The following is a 22,860-nucleotide window of genomic DNA, read 5'->3' on the forward strand; positions in this document are numbered from 1 at the left end:
ACCCAGAGCTGTTGGATATGCTACACCTAAGGAAATCCCAATCCCTCCGAGCTACACGCTCTAGGGACCTAAACCTTGTCACCACAATAAACAGGACACGCTGGAGGGATAGATTACTGTCCCAGAGGCTTCCTATACTCTGGAACAAGCTACCCATCTATGTCAAGCAAAGTTCTTCATTAGCACTCTTCAAGAAAAATCTTGATGAGTGGATTGGAAATAGGAAATACACCCCGGAGATCACTTCTGTGTCTCTGCTCTGACAGTGGCACAGGAAAATAACTTGCTTGGGTGGCGTAAGCCATGGAACCTTGCTGGCTAGGCTTATGTAGGCCCTTGGGCCAATATCCTAGTACCTACCTATGAACCTGTGAACCTATAAGACTGGATGTACTCTATAGACCTTCAGGATGCGTATTACCACATAAAAATGGACAGATGCTCCAGATGGTTCCTCTGCTTTTGGCTAGGAGCCAGTCATTTCCAATTCAGAGTGTTGCCCTTTGGCCTCACCACACCCCCCAGGGTGTTCACCAAATGTTTGGTGGCAGTAGCAGCTCACTTGAGACTGCACGGATTCTGGGTGTTTCCTTATCTGGACGACTGGCTCTTCACCACTTCCACCAGGCATCTACTTCTTCAGGCTACAGATTTCATCCTACACCTGCGTCCCCATCTGGGCATTACCATGAATCTCTCAAAATCTCATCTCACCCCTACTCAAGATCTAGAGTTCATAGGTGCTCGCCTGAACACCATTTCTTGTGTAGCTTCCCTACATTTTCACAGGCTTTAGAAAATAAAATCCCAAGTACAGGCTATTCTTTCCAATGACAAGGTTCCTGCACTACTAGTCCTTCGAGCTTTGGGTTCCATGGTAGTGACCATCACCTTAGTCCCACTAGCAAGATTTCACATGCGACTATTACAGTGGCTTCTAGCAACACAATGGTCCATTCTAACTCATCCAGTGACATACTCAATTCTAATCACCAGTCTTTGCAAGAAGGACCTATCCTGGTGGATGGAATCTGAGGAAGTTCTTTTAGGCCACCCCTTTGTCCCTTCTCAACCCAAGGCTATAGTGACCATCGATATCTCCCAGATTGGGGTGAGGGGGCATTATCTGGGAAAGACAGTCCATGGCACTTGGTTCCATGTAGATGCCAGCCTGCATATCAACTTTCTAGAATTGAGAGCAGTGCTCTTAGTATTGCAAGCCTTCCAATCTGTCCTCCCTCTAGGAATGATTGCAGTTCATTCAGACAACATGCTGGTACAGCAACAAACAGGGTGAGAACCAAATCTTACTCCCCGTGTCAAGAAGCTGTCAGTGTGTGGCAATGGGTGATATCTTCCAACAGCTTTCTGGTAGCAATGCACATCCAGATGTGATAACAGACAGACTGAGCAGGTGCATTCTCCTGCCTCACAAGTGGTCTCTCAATCTCAGAGTAGCGAAGGAGATTTTCCATCGCTCGGGCCAGCCTTGCTGTGAACTCTTTGCATCGCCTCAAAACAACAAGTGCAGCAGCTGTTTTGCCCTAATTCCTCCTTAGGGGAAGTCACAGAGAGATGCTCTTCTTCACGAATGGCTCTCGGGTCTACTGTGTATGCCTTCCCCCCTTCCCTCTCACCCCTCTCTTCTTAAAAAAAGTAGCAGGTTGAGAAGCAAGGTAATACTCAGTGCACCCTTTTGGCCTTGACAAGTCTGGTTCCCCTTTCTGTGGCCTCATCTGATTCACCGTCCATTGATTCTGGACCCAGTTCTGGATCTTCTCTCTCTCACCTGCAGGGACTGGTGCATCCCAGTCTTCAGAATCTCAGCTTACAGCTTGGTTCCTCCAATTCCATTAGTCGCCATGCGAACAAATTTATCTTCCCCAGTTCAAAACATTCTACTGGCTTCACATAGACCTTCCACCAGGAAAACTGTACCTAAGCAAATAGAAAAGATTTTCTTGTTGAGTGCATGATAATGGCCTTAATCCTTTTTCTGCACCGGTTGAGAAAGTTTTGGAGTTTTTAGCTATGCTTTTTGGACAGGAAGCTTCTTAATTCCACTATTTAGTTCCAACTAGCTGCAATTTCTAATTTTCATAATGGCTTTGAAGACCTTCCACTGATTTCCCATAGATTACGTAAAGTGTTCATGAAAGGGGCTTTGCAGTTAAAACTTCCATTTAAAGACCCTCTATTTCCTTGGGATCTGACCTTGGTTTTACAGCCTTTGGTGCTTCCTCCCTTTGAACCATCGTCTACATGTCACTTAAAGTTTCTTTCATGGAAAAATATTTTTCTGATAGCCATTACATCTGACAAAAGAATTTCTGAGATACTAGCATTATCTTCAAAACCCACATATTTGTTTTTTCATAAGGATAGGGTTTCTCATAAGAATCAACACATCTTTTCTCCCCAAGGTGGTCTCAGAAACTAATATTAATCAAACCATTGACTTACTCATTTTCTTTCCTAATTTTGCCAACAAAGGTGAATATTGCTTACATTTGCTGGATGTACACAGATAATTATGTTTCTACCACAAAATGAACTAAAAAAATCTAGAAAATTGGACCAGTTATTTGCATCTTTCTCTGGTCCATCTCTGGGAAAAGTGGTTTCAAAAGTTACCTTGTCAAAATGGCTAAGAGACTGTATTACTTTCATACACAATAAAAATAATTTCAAGTTATCAGTGCCAGTGAGAGCTCACTCTACTAGATCGATAGCCATTTCTGCTATTTTCCATTGAAGGCTTCCATGCATGAAATATGCACAGCAGCATCCTGGGCTTTCCCACAAATCTTTATTACTATTACAAATTGGTGTCTCCAGGGGAAGAGCATCCTCTGGCTCTATGGTTCTCAGAAATATCCTTCCATAAGGCCACCCCAGGATTACAAGTAGCTAGGGACTCTGTCCCAAAGGTAAAGGATAAATGAAGATTGACAACATCATATAAAGAAATTATGTACTCACCATAATATTCCATCTTCATTTATCCTTTGCACTCCACTCTCCGCCCCCCTCCTATGGACTTTCTGGAGGATTGTACTCTTGTCCTGGTAACTTTATCAGGTTTGACATTGGGCATGGCCTCTTCAATTATCTTTGTAAAATTCCTTCTCTTTTTGTGTAGCTGCAAACTCGATCTGAGGTAATATGGAGAGGAGTGTTGTGGGTGGAGTCTTGGCTCAAGAGTTTTTGGTTGGCGCGAGCTATGTAATGGCTGAGCCGGTTCCAAGGATTGGAACCATACCCCCAAAAGGTAAAGGATAAATAAAGATAGACAACACAGTTGTCAGTTTTTTTTTTAGCATAGTCTTGCTTTGTGGAAGTGAATGTTCCAACAGGAGTTATAGGGAAATAACATTACTGTTGAAACATTCATTTAGGTGTTCTGGCTGGCAGGGTAGTACAGTTTATATCCCCGTATTGTGCTGTGTAACCATTTACAATGTTTGATTCTGAGGTAGGACTTATTCATTCATTCATTCGTTCGTTTATTAATTCATTCATTTTCTAAAGCCTACCTCATCCTATTCAAGGTCATTGAGGAGTTAGAACTTATTCAGGCAGTCACTGGGCACAAGGCAGAGAATTTCAGTTAAGTTTATTGTATGCATATTGTTTTAGGCATTTTGTGCTGATATGTTCTGTAAAAACGTTTCCATACTTTAAAGAAATAAGTATTTTTTTAAATCTCTTTATTGATTTTTGCTACAAAACAGTCAACATTTAATATTCTAAACATCAGTCAAGAAACATAAAGCCCTAAACACTAATGTGTTAAAAGATCTAATACCTATGAAGTTTTGCACAATAAATAAGCCACTACATATCATGATATCATACAATGCACCAGGAGCAGCCCCTGGTAGCTTAGCCCCCTAAGATAAAAAGGAAAAAAAGATAAATGTGTTAACTCAGAAAGTCAACTATTATTTTTAAATTGAAAATGATAGTTAACTTTTCATTGTATTCCAAGTCCTCAGAACTCCGTGCATGCACTGAGCTCCAAGGAGATCTGAACCAAAAAAAAAAAATTGGCTTATTACAATTACTAGGCTGTTTTCAAAACAGTCAAGCAATAGGCTTCCCAATCATCAATCAGGTCTGATCGGCATCTTTCAACATCCACAGAACAGTGGCGGAATGAGTGTCTACCTGAGCTGCTGCATGAAGCAATGAAGAGCTCTTCCTGTTGGCTCCAGCTACCTCAGGTGACTAAGGCAGTCTGTAAAAACAACACTGACCCAAACCACCGACTGTGGTACAAAAGAAGAAATAAGGCAGGATAGTTTATAACTTTTATTCTTTTTTCTTTTTTCCAGCGCTTCGGTATAACCACCTTTAAAGAGTATCAAACAGTCTCAAACATGAGAACACATATATATATGGATACACACACCCCACTTAATTAACAATTAATCAATAAAGTAATTAAAGATTAAAGCAAACATTTCCAATTTAAATCATTATTAAAACCATTAGGTACAAGAGTCTTATATTTTAAAATGTAAATACTTTCTTTGTACCTCAACTTTTGTTTTAACAAATTCTCATCTCCACAAAAACAATCCACAGTCTCCAAGACAGTACCCTTTAATTGCGAAACATCACTATCATGAAACATTTTAAAATGTAAAGAAATTGTTTTATCCTCCCTTCTGTTCCTAACATCTCTCAAGTGTTCCATGAATCTGACACGGAATTCTCTCTTTGTCTCCCCTACATAAAATAGGGCACAGGGGCATCTCAACGCATAAATAACCCCTTTACTTCTACAGGAATATACATCCCTAGGTTCAAATCTAAGTCCATTTATATTATCAAAAGTTTTTACAACGTGCCTACAAACATTACACTTATTACAAATTAAAGTCCCTTTTGGGACCAAAAAATTAGGTATATCCACTACTGGTAAATTAAATTTACCATGTACCACCATATCCTTTAAATTCCGACCCCTTCTATATGAAAAAAGGGGCTTATGTGGTAAAATATTAGCCAAAAACCTATCTTGTAGTAAATAGTTCCAATAATATTCAACTAAAGACCTCATTTCATTACTTTTAATATTATATACTGACACATAATGTATTGTGTCTACTTTATCTTTGTTAATATGCTCACCGATGGGAATCGATGAACCAAACCAACCTGCTGTACTTCTCCTCCTATTAGTAACTTTATATAATTTTTCCCAAACTTTTATTTCGGCCTCTTCCAAAATATCTGGGTTATACCCCCTATTCAAAAACATATATTTTGTCTGTTCTAGCTCCCCCCGTAACACATCCATATCATTACATAACTTTGAAATACGATATAACTCCCCATATGGTAAAGCTTTCAAAACATGGGGAGGATGGCAACTGGAAGCATGAAGGTACTGGTTCCCATCCATAAATTTCCTATGAACAGTATAGGAAATATTACCATCCAGTTTCCCTTCCAGAGCCAAATCTAAATATGTTACTTTACTCCCCTTTTGTAGTCCGTCAAATGATAGACCAAATGGATTATCATGCATTTGTGAAATAAAACAATCTACCTCATTAAAACCTCCATCACATACAAAAATTAAATCATCTATATATCGAAAATAAAAATCAACATATTGTTTCATAAAATTTAACAAACAAAAATTGAGTTTCAAAAAAAGACATGAAAAGATTAGCATACATGGGGGCAAATGCTGCCCCCATGGCCGTACCTTGTCTTTGTCTAAACAAATCATTATTAAAATGAAAAAAATTATTTTTCAAACAAAAACTAATCATATCCATTACAAAACTGACAAAAGGGCTATTGCCCAAAAAATGATGAATGGCTCTTAAACCATCCATATGTTTAATGGAAGTATATAAACCCCTTACATCAAGTACCAAAAATAATTTTTTCTCATTCCATATTAAAAGGGAGATTTTCCTCAACAAATCCGAACTATCCTGGATGTAAACAGGAGAAGCTTTAACATAAGGCAATAAAATTTTATGCAATAATAGGCCCATATTATGTAAAAAATATTTACAAGCTGAAATAATGGGCCTCCCCGGAGGCTCAGTCATGTTTTTGTGTAATTTCGTCAGACAAAAAAAGAAAGCTACTTCACTATTACAATTGATCAACTTATCCTTGACATCTTTTTCAGTAAAGAAGCCTTTACGAACATAACTATCTAGTTTTTGTTCATATTCAACCACTGCCTTTTTATAATGAACAGTGGCGGAATGAGTGTCTACCTGGGCTGCTGCATGAAGCAATGAAGAGCTCTTCCTGTTGGCTCCAGCTACCTCAGGTGACTAAGGCAGCCTGAACTAGGAAGGAGGAAGTAATGTGTGAGAGGAGGCACTAGTGTAGGAAGACATTGTTGTATTTATTTCAAAATATATAATTTTTTTCAGGCATTCTTCCTGCTACTGCCAACATGTGGGAAGAAGGTAAGTACTTAAAGTATATATGTGTGTGTGTGTGTGTGTGTGTGTGTGTGTGTGTGTGTGTGTGTGTGTGTGTGTGTGTGTGTGTGTGTGTGTGTGTTTGTCTAGGGCTCCATTTCACCTTTTTGATTGCAGTCAGACATGTGAGATGTATACAGTCCCTTAAAGTGGCTGTAGCGAGTGGGTACATACTGGGGCAGTCTGTGGATGAAAGTGAATGACTCCTGTTGTTTGATCACAGGTAATAGTCATTCACCTGCTGTAATAGAACACCACCCCATTCCAGTTAACCCCACCCATTCAGTTGCATCCAGCAGCCCCCTTGCTGCCTTTCTCTCTACACTTACAGCAATGTTAACTTTCCCTTCCTCCATTTCCAAAGCAGTGCACCCAGCCTACCCAGTCATTACCACCAGATATGTATTCCAGCATAATTATCTTCTGTCTTAGCATTCCCACCAACTCATCCACTCTAACCCCCAATCTACCTGTCCTTAACAGCTCTTCCTCTCAGCTTCACCTTGCTCCCCTAACCAGATTTCATAACCATGCTTCACACTGGTTATTCATTCACTTGTGCACGTCTTCACTTACATTTTCTTGTTGTGTCCAGCTTTCATGCACATCAAATCTTCCCTTTCCTCCTCTATCTGTGGTCTTTCTCCTTGACCTACACCTGGCAAAAAAAGCCACTGCTGAAATTCTCTCATTCTCCTGTGCACCCATTCCTACAGAATTACAAACGGTTACTACAGAGTTATTTTTAAAACAAAAAAAATACTGTTATTCAATCAGGCATATAAAATAATCTGAGAGAGATCTTCCTATCTTAAATTTTAGATTAATTTTATTTGTTAACAATTTACATAACATATATGACTGTATCATAATACTAAATCTTCATTTCACTGAAACTCAAATGGTCAAAACCAGTTAATTGAAAATTCATTTCACTGACAACTCATATACACGCACACAAATATATATATGTTTATGTATATATACATACATACAGTCCATTCTTAATTATTATTTTGAGCTCACTAAATTTGACATGCACATTGTTTTGACAATATATGCAGAAGGCAACATCACTGAGGACTAGAATATTGAGATAAAGGATGCAAGAGCTAATGTACATGTACCTCCACCTTTAAAGACCTACAGTATGTTAAGTATGTTAGCACTTGTATCCTAGGTCTGCACCATACAGAATATGTCAAGACTGAATGTGTGTAAGCTGTGCTTAATCATGCTGGCCGCTAACATTCAGGAACTTACAGCTCTCAGGAATGTAAGAGTAACCATACTCGTGTGTGTGTGTGTGTGTGTGTGTGTGTGTGTGTGTGTGTGTGTGTGTGTTTGTGTATGCGTGTGTGTGTGTGTTTGTGTATGCGTGTGTGTGTGTGTGTTTGTGTATGCGTGTGTGTGTGTGTGTGTGTGTGTGTGTGTGTGTGTGTGTGTGTGTGTGTGTGTGTGTGTGTATGTGAAACTATGAATATACAGGTTCACTAGACAATCTTGAAATACTGAAATGTCGAATTTCAGTATTTCGAGATTGAATAGTCGAAAGTGCAGTTATGCAAAACTGCACTATCTCGAATGTGGAAATGTTGAATCCGCTGTAGTGGGGTCGCGTTCATGACGTGTGGTGCGGTTTGTGGATTTAGCTGGGGATTCAGGTAAGTGGTGTTTACGTAAGGGTATTGGGTAGGGATTTTAGTGTGTGTGAGTGTGTGTAGTGGGGGGTTTTGTGTGTTTGTGTGTTTAGTGCAACCTTGGAGTTAGTATATATAAGTAGGGGGGTGTGGGGGCACAGGGGGGCTTGCCCTCCTGTTTATAGGTAGGGTAGGTGTGTTTGTATGTTATGTTGTGTTTGTGTGTGTTGTTTTGTTTGTTGTAGTGTAGTTAGGTAGGTGTACATGTGTGTATGGTGGTGTGTGTGTGTGTGTGTGTGTGTGTGTGTGTGTGTGTGTGTGTGTGTGTGTGTGTGTGTGTGTGTGTGTGGTCACAATTTTGGTTTTCGCAGTTGTGGGTTTTCGGGTATGTGCAATTTCGATTATACAGTCTCAGAATACTGAAATTCGACATTTCAGTATTTCGAGATTGTCTAGTGGATCCGAATATACATACGTATACACACATATTTCTATATAGATATAGATATAGAAGACAGGAAGTGATGGGCGACCAGCAGGGAAATGCAATTGTTGATTGTCAGGGAAAGACGGGTTATCAGCAAGGAAATGGAATGGTCAGTGGCCAGTCTTTTCGCTGCTTGAAAAGCCAGTGGATACAAAAATAGATACTGAGGATGAATAATGAATAAACTACACCACTAGGGACTAGAATATTGAAATTAAGGATGCAAGAGGTAATGTACCTCCACCTTTAAAGAAGACCTATGTTAGCACTTGTATCCTGTGTCTGCACCATAGGAAATATGTCAAGACTGAATATTTGTAAGCCGTGGTTACTCATGTTGACCGAAACATTCAGGAGAACCTACAGCTCTCAGGAATATAAGAGTAACCATACATGTGTGTTTGTGTGTGTGTGTGTGTGTGTGTGTGTGTGTGTGTGTGTGTGTGTGTGTGTGTGTGTGTGTGTGTGTGTTTGTGTGTGAGACTATGTATATACGTATGTATACACACATAATATCTATATAGATACAAATGTAGATATATGGAGGGGGTAATAGTCAGGGGGTGATGGGTGACCGGCAAGGAAATACAATTGTTAATGGTCAGGGAAAGATGGGTTATCAGCAAGGAAATGGAATGGTCAGCGGCTGGTCTTCTGACTGCTTGAAAAGCTAGTGGATACGAAAATGGATATTGTGGATGAATAGTAAATAAAATACACTCACTGCTGTGTTTATTTTTGTTTTCATTACAGGATGGTCACATGTCACTGGGTATAACATTGATGTTCTGGACCCAACCTTTTTTCAGAAATCTGGAGTCTCATTTGGTTACAAGGTGGCTCAGTTTGGAACTGGAAGTGATAAAATGTAAGATTATTTAAAATGCTGTTGATTTTGAAGGAGGTATAGAGTCAAGGCTGCTTTGAAAATATGTTCACTATTAATAGTCAAATGGAGGAAAGGCAAATACCTATATGAAAATTAAGCCAAAGACACGGTGTAACATGATTATGTGTCTAGAGGAAATTAAATAATTAATTGTAAATGAGATGACATATATTTAATTATGTTTTCTGAATCAAAAAATATTATGGGCATGATGCATATGTTATACTGAACCATGGCTTACAATGTAATTGCATAATCAGAAATACACATACACTGTCAGTAGATAAGGTATTCTGACCCACAGAGTCTTTGTTTCAGTTTATAAGTTCACTTTGCTTTCCTAGATGTTTTGATAAGCCTTGCTGTTAACTATCAGAATTACAATATGTTTATGCAGTGCATTCTGTAATTGGTTTACCTTTCATTTTATAGTCTAGATTTTTCTTCCACTTTGCCACCCTTCCTGTGAAGAAAGTATTCCTTTCATTATTTGTGAATCTTCATCCCTCATTTCTCCAGCTTTACTCTATGCCATCTAATTTCTGAACATCTTAGATGGATGAATTTATAAGTTTTATTTGGTCATGTGAAAAATGGATGTGTGCCGAAGGAAAGACAATTTTGAACTAAAGCTCTTAAATGGTTGTGTTCTTGAGAGGCAAAGAGAAGATAAGAGACAGTGGTTTAGTGGATCAAGAACTGGGCCATGAAGTATGCTAAGGGCCTATAGCCCAGTACTTCATAATGACAAAGATAAGAGTAATCAGCATAAAGCATTAGGTAAAGGATGGTGAGAAGTAACAGATATAGGGTTAAAGAGGAGGTTGTCCAAAGGCATGGGGAGAGGGAAGACAAAATGGGTGGGAGACCAAGAAAAAAGGTTACTGAAAAGTTTATGAGAGCTGGAGATTAGAGATGTTCAGTGATTTCTGGGGTGGAATTGATATATAAAAGGATGACTACAGAGACTGTATGGAAGAGAACATCCCAGGATCTGTGGATAAGACAGGAATTCTAAGGTTACTAATAAGAGCACTGAATGAAAGGCACACCTGCAATGGATGTAGTTAACTGCTGCCAATACACTTGATAGGGGCTTTGTTAACCAGTATGAATTGGATTTCATGGAATCTTATATGCTCATTGCAATACTGTAATGGGGATGGTCTAACTAAGCAGAAACCCTCAAGTGTAAAGTCATGCTACATAAGTAATGTGCAACAAAATGTGCTGTGTCCTTTAGGAACAATCAGTAACATGGCTGAACCAGACAGTCTGTGTGGTGAAAGGCATACAGAGTCTCCTTTGAAAGGTGACATATATGCACATTCTTCTATTGGTTAAATCAACTACCACTCTGGCAGTGAAAGATGTAGCAGTAGGGGAAGAAAAAGGAGCAAGTATGCAGACTTTTCTCAGTTTGTGATTGGAAATTAAGCAGCCAGCAAGTGTGCTTAATCTCAGTTTCCTCTTTTTGCCAAGCAGACTAAACAAATTGTCTTTTCATCTGCCTTTAAAGGTATTATTCACAGAATGGCCTGCTGGCCGCTACAGCACAAATCTTGTAAGAGCCTTATGAGAACTCAGTATCTGGCTGCTAAATAACTGAAGGACCAAACTGTTTGGTTGATGTCATAAAAGGGCCACACCTAGCTGCTCTCAGTTATTCAGAACATAGGAGTTCCCAGTCCATGCAGAATTACAATGCATTAACTGGTTCTGCTTTTTTGGCAGTTTACTTATGATCTGAAGTTATTGTCTTCATTTGTTCTTCAACCTGTGGGTTCCCAGATCCAGCATGGATTTGACGGCTGCATACCCACCATCTTGACCCTAGCTCCAAGCTCCTCCCCTACCCATAATGCCCCTGTCTCCTTCCTCCCTTCAGATTTCATTTGCCGGGCTTCTTGCTTGCATCATGATCCGTGGTTCCAAGCTTCTGTTTAAGTAAAAGTTATATTATTTCCTCTTTTTGCTAAATTTTCCGCACTAAAAGTTTACCTTTTCTGTTTTCCTAACCTCCCCTACCAAGTGTTACCGTTGGTTATAAACCCCCCCTTTTTCTTTGAGCGCACGCGCGCGCGTGCGCGTGTGTGTGTGTGTGTGTGTCTGTGTGTGTGGGGTTTCTCAGTCCTTTTGCTATGTCTGTGACCCCAAAACCTGGGTTTCGAAAGTGCATGGAGTGTGGCAAGGAGCTTCGGACATGGTCCCAGATCCAGTTGGGAGTCTTGTCTGCCCCCTGTCCATCCAGAGCCGAGGCCATGCAATCCATGTTCATCCCAATATCTCCTTCTTTGATCCAGCCAGTTTTAGAGACCTTAGATTTGAAGACACGTGGTGGTGAGGGGTTGGCTCTGATGGTACCTTGTACCTCAACTCCGGCTATGGCCTTGAGCAGGTTAGATCCGACTTGCTCAGATCCAGCTGGCTCTTGGAGCTGTAGCCTTGGTGCTGGATCTGAGGGAATGGTGTCGTCTCCAAGCCTTTCGGAGCAGAGCCTTCCCCTAGGTATCTCGGCCCCTATAGGCTCGGCTCCAACTCCCCCGTTTGGTCAGAGGGATATAGCTTTGACTATCGCCCCTTCTCAGAAGGTCCATTCCCCTTTGTTTTCGACATGGTGGGAGTGTCCTCTCGATTCTGAGACCCTTGACTATCTCATCTTTGGAGTCCATCCTGGCGCCCTCTGTTTCTGGTATGGGTCCGACCATTCTGCCATCTCAGGGATAGCCTGCCGCCCCTATGCCCCAGGGCACCCCCTCTTGGGAGCAGCAAGTCATTAGCAAGTCCTCCCCAGAATCCCCCACTGAGGAGGCTCCTTGCAAACACATGTGCAAAAGGAGGCACTTGGACTCCTCACTGTAGTCATTCAATGAAGACACTGATTTGGAGGAAGGGGAAGGTTCCCCCTGATCACTCCCCAAGAATGTCTCCTTCAGAGACATCATGGAAATCCTACGCCAGTGTGGGGGGGTGGTCTGTCCAGAAACCTAACACAAACGAATCCATGTTCCTGGAGGCTTTTGGCGCAGGACCCTCTACTTCCTGGGTGTCATCTCCTGCTGATCCCCTGGTGGATCTGATTACATCTTGAGTGTGGAAGGAACGGAACACCGTAGAGCCCATTCCCAAATGCCCTGACAAAGTTTTGAGCCCCCCTTTGGACAGAACCCATTGGCATAAAGGATCCCTGGTTGATGCCATGGTGGTGTCAGCTGCCACTAAGAAGGAGCTCGCCCAGAAGAGCTCTACGGTCCACCCTCCAGACCAAGAGTCCAGGACGATGGATCATTTTGGGAAGTGAATGTATACTTAATGACCTTTTCTGCCTGGGCGCTGAACTACCTGGCACATGTGATTAGGCTGCAGCAAGATCTAGTCAAGGCGGTCACTGAGTCTACCCCAGGGTCCATGTCGGTGGAGGACAGGAAAGTGTTCTTCTTCCGAATGGCCATCCTGACATCTGTTGCTAACACCTGTATGCATCTCCTCTCCCATGCAACAGAAGGCGCCGCTAGAGCTGCCTGTACTGGCGTTGCCATCAAGCGTCACACCTGGTTCAGGTTGTTTGCCTTTTTGGAACCATTTAAGGCGTCCTTTACAAATGTCCCATACAACAGCTCCTCCCTTTTTGGGAAGATGGTACCTGACACCCTAGTTCAGAGTGAGAAGGACGGGAAGACTCGTGTCTGCCATCGGGATCCACATTTTGCCCCCTCAATGGTCCTTCTCTAGGAATCAGTGAGAGACCAAAAAGATGTGGTTCCAGAAATCTCAGAGTTTCTCCCAGGACACTCAGGACTCACCTTTCCCCAGGGGCAGAGGGGGATTTGACAGATGCCGCCACAGAGGGGGTCCAAGAAATCAAGGATCTCGAGATCCTTTCTCGGATAGACCAGCACAGCAGCCCTGAAGGGTTGCCCGACTGCTCGACTCTGGAGGCAGTCGTCAGTTGCCTTGCGCTTCACCTAATGGCTTGGGAGTCCATCACAGAAGATTGTTGGGTGTTGCAAATTATATCCAAAGGTTATTCAGTCCCCTCTCTAAAGTCACCTCTACCATCCAGACACCTCACAGACATTCCACCCACACACTGGAAGGGTGCAGCACTGGAAATTACAAAGCTGCTAGAAAAATGGATCATCCAACACGTCCCCCAAGACCAGTCCGGATTAGGCACTTATTCCAGGTTCTTTTTAGTGCCAAAGAAGTGGGGAACCTAAGACCAATGCTGGATCTAGCCACTTGAACCTGTCAGTGGACAAGATGAAATTCCGGATGGTCACCCTTCAATCTATCCTGCCTTTCCTGCAGGAGAACGATTGGATGTGCTCGACTGACCTCCAGGATGCGTACTACCACATCAAAATAGACAGGCGCTCTCGGAAGTTCCTCCGCTTCCAGCTGGTAGCCAATCATTACCAGCTTTGAGCGCTCCCTTTGGTCTCATCAAAGCCCCCAGGGTGTTCACCAAAGTGATGGCAGTTGTAGCGGCTCACCTGAGACTCCAGGGCATACAGGTCTTCCCTTACCTAGATGATTGACTCCTCGCTGCCCGTTCCAGGCATCAGCTCTGTCTTGCAATGGATTACTTTCTTCTCCTAGCCCAGCAGTTGGGCATCGCCATCGGTCTCAGCAAGTCTTCACTGGCACCGGTTCAGGTACTACATTTCATAGGGGCTCAGTTGGACACAATTCAAACCAAGGTCTTTCTTACCTCGGAGGGGATACAATCAATGAAACTTCATGTCCTAGGCATCCTTAAAACCCAACCACCGACAGCGGAAATAATATTAAGGGCATTGGGGTTCATGGTGGCCACAATCAATCTCTTGCCTCTAGTGCGCTTTCACATGCGGGTTCTTCAGTGGACTCTTGCAGTCCAATGGTCCATGTTAGATCTTCCATTGTTTCACCCTGTCCGAGTCTCTCGGGTGTGCAGGAACTCTCTTCTGTGGTGATTACATTCTCCAGACCTTTTTCAGGGTTGTCCCTTTCCCCCCTCAATTTCTCTCAGCCACAGTGACCACGGACACCTCCCTGCTAGGGTTTGGGGGGCACTGCTCAGGAAGGACAGTCCAAGGCACTTGGTCCCCTTATGAGACCAAATTGCATATTAACGTCCTAGAGATGAGGGTGGTGCTTCTAGCATTGCAAGCTCTCCATGCCTATCTTCCCCCAGAAATGGTTGCAATCCAGACAGACAACATGTCGGTGGTCTGGTACATCAACAAACAAGGGGGAACCAGGTCTTATCCCCTATGTCGCAAGGCCATGAGAGTGTTGGAGGGGGCGATCTCCACCGGCCATTTTCTGGTGGCAATGCACATTCCAGGGAGGTTCATCATTCTAGCAGACAGGCTCAGCAAGTCTATTCTGATGCCTTACAAGAGGTCTCTGAATCCTTCAGTAGCGAAACAGATCATCTGAAGTAGGGACTTAATTTGTCTGCAACTTTTGGGTCTTGGATCCGACTTCGGATCCGAGCCGGCAACTTATTTTACAGCTTATGGATCCGAGCTCCTAGCTCCTCCCCTTACCCATAATCCCCTGCCAACCCTGATTGACCTCAGATCTAGTTTGCCGCTCTTAGAAGAGACAGCTAGATTTCAGAGCTCCTGGCGACTTTCAGATAAGTTTTGAGAGAAAACTTGTTAAGACAGAAAATCTTTGATTTCTTAAATAGTGTGTGTGTTTAGGATTCCCTTTTGTTAATTTTATTCATTTTTAGTGTATTTCCTCCCCTCGTTGGTTCGTAGAGTGTGTGTGTGTTGCTTGTGTTTTTGGGGCCTGGTGTGTTTGTGTAGTTATTTTTTTCTTTGAAAAATGTCGGAGGCCCCAAAGCCCATTTTTTCTAAGTGCACCGAGTGTGGCCATAAGCTTTCACCAATGGATGGCCACACTCAGTGTGTTCGGTGCCTTGGGGTTGAACACCTGTCCTCAGGGTGTTCCATCTGCGCAGCGTTCAACCCCAGAGCGCTGAAAGAGCGGAGGTCAAAGTTGGTTTTGGCGGGACTTTTGCCCCTGGATCCAGCTTCGGCCTCCGGTACTCCCGTGGCTCCTCCTCAGCCCTTGGTGGTAGCCACTCCTGTCCCCCTTCCCCCGGCCAGGACTCAAACTCCCACTACGACGCCGGAGGAAAGGGAGGCCAGGAGGGAGAAGCACCAAAAACGGCGGGCCGAGGCCTCCGCTTCGGCCCCCCCAGTTAAGCGGGCTTCACCCTCCACGACTTCCAGGTCCTCTCCTCCTCGGATCCGATCCCCTTGCTTTTCCCCAGGACCCGAGGAGGAGGAGACCCGATCTCCATCGAGGTCATCGAGGCGGCATTTCCGGCCCGCCTCGGTGGCCTCGTCGAGATCTACTTATAGTCTTTCTGATGCAGACTTGGAAAGGATGATGAGAAGGTTCATCCAGGCCCAGCTGCAGATGGGAGTGCTCTTGCCTCCCCCCCCTTTGGGGGGGAGCTCGCCACCTTTTTTGCCCTGATAGCTCCTTCTCCGACCCGCTTCCCGGGTTCGGAGCGCTCGGAGCCGGACAGCGTTGGAGCCGGGGGGGGGTCGGCACTGACAGTACTGGGTACTTCAGATCCGATCCTGCCCTCGAGTCTGTCGGGTCCTTCGTCGGATCCGACCTCTTGGAGCCGTGGGCCGAGCTTCGGATCTGAGGGATTCAGTGTGCCTTCGGCTCCATCCAAGTTGGAGCACACGGGTCCTTTGAATCCGGTGGCCTCAGTGCCGGTTCCGATCCCTTCATCGATTCTGAGTGGGAGCTGACTTTCGGATTCCAGGGAGAGAGGCTCCCCCTCGGCCTTCGATGTAGTGGAGAGGGCTCTGTTGAGAGCATCCGGACCCCTGGTTCTTGCATCGGCTCCACCCTGCACTCCCTCTCTGCTGGGCCAGGCTTCCATCACCCGGCCACAGGGACAGCCTGCTTCGATGTCCCAGGTTGTTCCACTGGAACAGGATATTGCTGGTGAGACCTCCTCGGACAGTCCCCCCGAGGAAGTGCCTCGCAAGCATAAGTGTAAGAGGAGACACGTGGACTCCCCCGAGTCCTTAACAGAGGACACAGACTTGGATGAAGAGGAAGGCTCCCCAAGGTCACCCCCCGAGGATGTCTCCTTTGGAGACATCATGGAAATGCTCCGGATCGGGGGGGGGGTCTTCCCCCAAAGCTTCCTCCGAAGAGTCTGTGCTCCTGGAGGCATTCGAAGCAGGCCCGTCTACCTCTTGGGTGTCCCCTCCAGCCGACCCCCTGGTGGATCTTATCACCACCAGGGCGTGGAAGGAGCTGGTCACTGTGGAGCCAGTCCCCAAACACCCGGATAGAATTTTAAGTCCCCCTGCAGACCGGTCCCATTGGAGCAAGGGTCCCCCGTAGATGCCATGTTGATGGCGGCAGCCACGAAGAGGGAATTAGCTCAGGAGAGCCCCTCGGTCCATCCACCGAGCAAGGAGTCCCGCTCGATGGATCGTCTCGGGAAGCGGGTATTTAGTTTAGCGACCTTCTCAGTAAGGTCCCTGAACTACATGGCACATGTCATCAGGATGCAGCGAGATCTTATCAAAGAATACGCTGCTTCCCCCCAGAGTCCATGTCGGCAGAGGACAAGCAGTTGTACTCCACTCGTATGGCCACTCTAAGATCTGTTTCAAATACCTCTATGCAGCTTTTGTCCCACACCACAGAGGGAGCTGCTAGAGCTAGCGGAGTGGGTCTAGTCATGAGACTTCAGGCCTGGCTCCGACATTGTGACTTTGCGGAGCCCTTCAAGGCGTCCTTTGCGAATGCCCCCTTTGATGGTTCTGCCTTGTTTGGCAAGACCATTAACGAGACACTTGTCCAGAGTGAAAAGGATGGGAAGATGTTGTCTGCAGTCGGAGTCTGCTTCTCTGCTCCCCAGAGGCCCTTCTCCAAAAACCAAAAGGGACAGAAGAAGATGTGGTTCCAGAAATCGCAACATTCCCATCCTGCTCCGGACAACCAGCCCTTCCATGGCAGAGGAGGACAGGGAGGACGCCGCCCTAGAGGCAGAGGGGCCCCGAGAAATTTTAGGTCCAGAGAAACCTTCTCTGATCATCCCACACAGCAGCCCTGAGGGGTTGCCCGACTGTTCCATTCTGGAGGCAGTCGGGGGGCGCTTCTCGAAGCACCTGGCGGCTTGGGAGTCCATTACGTCAGATCGCTGGGTGCTTCATATCATATCCAGAGGTTACAAAATTCCACTGCACCATGTCCCCAGACTCAAAAACCTCCCCAATGTACCACCTGATCAGAGGGAGGCGGTAGCTGCAGAAATCCAGCAGCTGCTAGAAAAAAGATCCATCCAGCCTGTCCCCCCAGATCAACTCGGATTAGGGTTTTACTCCAGGCACTTTCTGGTACCAAAAAAGACGGGGGACTTGAGACCGACTCTTGACCTTTCACTCTTGAACCTGTCAGTAACCAAAGAAAAATTCCGGATGGTCACCCTTCAATCCATTCTCCCCCTCTTGTGGGAGAGCGACTGGATGTGCTCAATAGACCTCAAGGATGCGTACTACCACATTTTAATGGACAGACGATCAAGGAGGTTTCTCCGCTTCTGGCTGGGAGCCAGTCACTATCAGTTCAGGGTCCTTCCCTTTGGTCTCACCACAGCCCCCAGGGTGTTTACCAAAGTGTTAGCAGTGATAGCGGCCCACCTGAGACTCCAGGGAATGCAGGTCTTCCCGTACCTGGACGACTGGCTCCTGTTCGCCCCAACAAGGCATCTACTCTGCGCAGCCAGAAATCACCTTCTCCGGCTAGCTCCCCATCTAGGCATTATGATCAACCTGGACAAATCCTCCCTTGCTCCAACACAAGTGATAGATTTCATAGGAGCCAAAATAGATACGAGAAGTCTGCGAGCGTTCCTCACTTCGGAGCGACTTCAAAACCTGAGACTTCATGTGCGGGCCATCCTCCAATTAAAAGCCCCACCGGTAGAATTGGTCCTGAGGGCTCTAGGCTCCATGGCAGCAGCAATAACTCTTCTTCCATACGCTCGTCTGAATATGAGGGTGCTACAGTGGACCATTCTAGTCCAATGGTCTTTTCAGTTTCTCCCCCTCAGCCATCCTATCTCATTCAGGAGGGCTTGCAGGAGGGCCCTCTTATGGAGGCTCCAGCCCCCGGACCCTTCTGCACGCCGCCTCCCCTCGCCACGGTGACCATGGACGCCTGTCGCCTCGGGTGGGGGGGCATTGCTCAGGCAGAACGGTCCAAGGCACGTGGAATGACACAGAGACCTCCTTGCATATCACCGTTCTGGAGATGAGGGCGGTGCTGTTGGCGTTGCAAGCACTTCAGAACCTTCTCCCCTTAGAAACTATTGCGATACAGATGGACAACATGTCAGTTGTCTGGTACATCAACAAACAGGGGGGAACCAGGTCCTACCCTCTCTGTCAAGAGGCCATGAGAGTGTGGGAATGGGTGATCTCCACCAACCGCTTCTTTATCGCAACGCACATTCTGGGAAGGTCCAACATTCTGGCGGACAAGCTCAGCCGCACTATTCTTTCCCCTTACGAGTGGTCTCTCAATTCCCAGGTAGCGAAGCGGATTTTTGCCAAATGGGGGCAGCCCTGTTGCGATCTTTTTGCCACTCCCTCAAACACGAAATGCTCCAGCTTCTTCGCTCTGATCCCCCCCCTCGGGGAAGCCCCGAGAGATGCTCTAGTGCATGCTTGGCCTCCCGGTCTACTTTATGTCTATCCTCCTCTACCCCTGATGCTGAAACTAATACAGAAAGCCTCTCAGTTGGGGAGCAGAATGATCCTCATTGCCCCAGTCTAGCCTCGTCAAAATTGGTTCCCTTACCTGTGGTCTCATCTGGTGAATCCTCCCTAGATTCTGGATCCCATTCAGAACATAGGAGTTCCCAGTCCATGCAGAATTACAATGCATTAACTGGTTCTGCTTTTTTGGCAGTTTACTTATGATCTGAAGTTATTGTCTTCATTTGGTCTTCAACCTGTGGGTTCCCAGATCCAGCATGGATCTGACGGCTGCATACCCAGCATCTTGATCCTAGCTCCAAGCTCCTCCCCTACCCACAATGCCCCTGTCTCCTTTCTCCCTTCAGATTTCATTTGCCGGGCTTGTTGCTTGCATCACGATCCGTGGTTCCAAGCTTCTGTTTAAATAAAAGTTATATTATTTCTTCTTTTTGCTAAAATTTCCCCACTAAAAGTTTACCTTTTCTGTTTTCCTACCCTCACCTACCAAGTGTTACCGTCGGTTATAAAAAAAAAATCCCCCCCCTTTTTCTTTGAGTGTGTGTGTGTGTGTGTGTGTGTCTGTGTGTGTGGGGTTTCTCAGTCCTTTTGCTATGTCTGTGACCTCAAAACCTGGGTTTTGAAAGTGCATAGAGTGTGGCAAGGAGCTTCGGACGTGGTCCCAGATCCAGTTGGGAGTCTTGTCTGCCCCCTTTCCCTCCAGAGCCGAGGCCATGCAATCCGTGTTCATCCCAATATCTCCTTCTTTGATCCAACCAGTTTTAGAGACCTTAGATTTGAAGACACATGGTGGTGAGGGGTTGGCTCTGATGGTACCTTGTACCTCAACTCCGGCTATGGCCTTGAGCAGGTTAGATATGACTTGCACAGATCCAGCTGGCTCTTGGAGCTGTAGCCTTGGTGCTGGATCTGAGGGAATGGTGTCGTCTCCAAGCCTTTCGGAGCAGAGCCTTCCCCTAGGTATCTCGGCCCCTATAGGCTCGGCTCCAACTCCCCGGTTGGGTCAGAGGGATATAGCTTTGACCATCGCCCCTTCTCAGAAGGTCCATTCCCCTTTGGCTTTCGACATGGTAGAGAGTGTCCTCCCGATTCTGAGACCCTTGACTGTCTCATCTTTGGAGTCCATCCTGGCTCCCTCTGTTTCTGGTGTGGGTCCGACCATTCTGCCATCTCAGGGATAGCCTGACGCCCCTATGCCCCAGGGCACCCCCTCTTGGGAGCAGCAAGTCATTAGTAAGTCCTCCCCAGAATCCCCACTGAGGAGGCTCCTTGCAAACACATGTGAAAAGGAGGCACTTGGACTCCTCACTGTAGTCATTCAGTGAAGACACTGATTTGGAGAAAGGGGAAGGTTCCCCCTGATCACTCCCCGAGAATGTCTCCTTCAGAGACATCATGGAAATCCTACGCCAGTGTGGGGGGTGGTCTGTCCAGAAACCTAACACAAACGAATCCATGTTCCTGGAGGCTTTTGGCGCAGGACCCCCTACTTTCTGGGTGTCACCTCCTGCAGATCCCCTGGTGGATCTGATTACATCTCGAGTGTGGAAGGAACGGAACACCGTGGAGCCCATTCCCAAATGCCCTGACAAAGTTTTGAGCCCCCCTTTGGACAGAACCCGTTGGCATAATGGATCCCTGGTTGATGCCATGGTGGTGTCAGCTGCCACTAAGAAGGAGCTCGCCCAGAAGAGCTCTACGGTCCACCCTCCAGACCAAGAGTCCAGGACGATGGATCATTTTGGGAAGTGAATGTATACTTCAATGACCTTTTCTGCCTGGGCGCTGAACTACCTGGCACATGTGATTAGGCTGCAGCGAGACCTAGTCAAGGAGGTCACTGATTCTACCCCAGGGTCCATGTCGGTGGAGGACAAGAAAGTGTTCTCCTCCCGAATGGCCATCCTGACATCTGTTGCTAACACCTGTATGCATCTCCTCTCCCATGCAACAGAAGGCGCCGCTAGAGCTGCCTGTACTGGCGTTGCCATCAGGCTTCACACCTGGTTCAGGTTGTTTGCCTTTTTGGAACCATTTAAGGCGTCCTTTACAAATGTCCCATACAACAGCGCCTCCCTTTTTGGGAAGATGGTACCTGACACCTAGTTCAGAGTGAGAAGGACGGGAAGACTCTGTCTGCCATCGGGATCCACTTTTTGCCCCCTCAATGGTCCTTCTCTAGGAATCAGTGAGAGACCAAAAAGATGTGGTTCCAGAAATCTCAGAGTTTCTCCCAGGACACTCAGGACTCACCTTCCCCCAGGGGCAGAGGGGGATTTGACAGATGCCGCCACAGAGGGGGTCCAAGAAATCAAGGGTCTCGAGATCCTTTCTCGGATAGACCAGCACAGCAGCCCTGAAGGGTTGCCCGACTGCTCGACTCTGGAGGCAGTCGTCAGTTGCCTTGCGCTTCACTTAACGGCTTGGGAGTCCATCACAGAAGATTGTTGGGTGTTGCAAATTATATCCAAAGGTTATTCAGTCCCCTTTCTAAAGTCACCTCCACCATCCAGACACCTCACAGACATTTCACCCACGCACTGGGAGGGTGCAGCACTGGAAATTACAAAGCTGCTAGAAAAATGGATCATCCAACACGTCCCCCAAGACCAGTCTGGATTAGGCAGTTATTCCAGTTCTTTTTAGTGCCAAAGAAGTGGGGAACCTAAGACCAATTCTGGATCTATCCACTTGAACCTGTCAGTGGACAAGATGAAATTCCAGATGGTCACCCTTCAATCTATCCTGCCTTTCCTGCAGGAGAACGATTGGATGTGCTCGACTGACCTCCAGGATGCGTACTACCACATCAAAATAGACAGGCGCTCTCGGAAGTTCCTCCGCTTCCAGCTGGTAGCCAATCATTACCAGCTTCGAGTGCTCCCTTTGGTCCCATCAAAGCCCCCAGGGTTTTCACCAAAGTGATGGCAGTTGTAGCGGCTCACCTGAGACTCCAGGGCATACAGGTCTTCCCTTACCTAGATGATTAGCTCCTCGCTGCCCCTTCCAGGCATCAGCTCTGTCTTGCAAGGGATTATTTTCTTCTCCTAGCCCAGCAGTTGGGCATCGCCATCAGTCTCAGCAAGTCTTCACTGGCACCGGTTCAGGTATTACATTTCATAGGGGCTCAGTTGGACACAATTCAAACCAAGGTCTTATCCCCTATGTCACAAGGCCATTTTCTGGTGGCAATGCATATTCCAGGGAGGTTCATCATTCTAGCAGACAGGCTCAGCAGGTCTATTCTGATGCCTTACAAGAGGTCTCTGAATCCTTCAGTAGTGAAACAGATCTTTCTCAACTGCGGTCAGCCTTGCTGTGATCTCTTCACCTCTCCTTCCAATGCGAAGTGCAGTGAGTTTTTCAGTCTGAACCCTCCTCTGGGGAAAGCCTCCAGAGACGCTCTCTTTCATGCTTAGACCCCCCACCCTTCTGTATGCCTATCCTCCTCTTCCCTTAATTTCAAAATTCCTTCAGAATGCTCACAGGCTTGGGAGCCTAGTAATCCACATTGCCTCATTCTGGCCTCATCAAGTCTGGTTCCCCTCTCTGTGGTCTCATCTGGTGACTCACGATGGCTGTTGGATCAGTTCCAGATCTCATTTCTCATCCTTCAGGG

The 22,860-nt window shown here is 46.0% G+C and overlaps 1 protein-coding gene across 1 annotated transcript in view; it reads left to right on the forward strand.

The window, feature by feature from the left end:
* LOC122814359 (integrin alpha-X-like) overlaps positions 1 to 22,860 on the forward strand; it is an 845,034-nt gene that overhangs the window by 239,529 nt on the left and 582,645 nt on the right. The window contains exon 2 of the mRNA XM_044086945.1: positions 9,345 to 9,459. Within this exon, the coding sequence (XP_043942880.1) occupies positions 9,345 to 9,459 (115 nt within the window). The remainder of the gene's footprint in view (positions 1 to 9,344; positions 9,460 to 22,860) is intronic.

Source organism: Protopterus annectens, chromosome 10.part0 (genome assembly GCF_019279795.1).
Source record: "Protopterus annectens isolate FY-2018-M chromosome 10.part0, PAN1.0, whole genome shotgun sequence".
Lineage (NCBI taxonomy): Eukaryota > Metazoa > Chordata > Ceratodontiformes > Protopteridae > Protopterus > Protopterus annectens.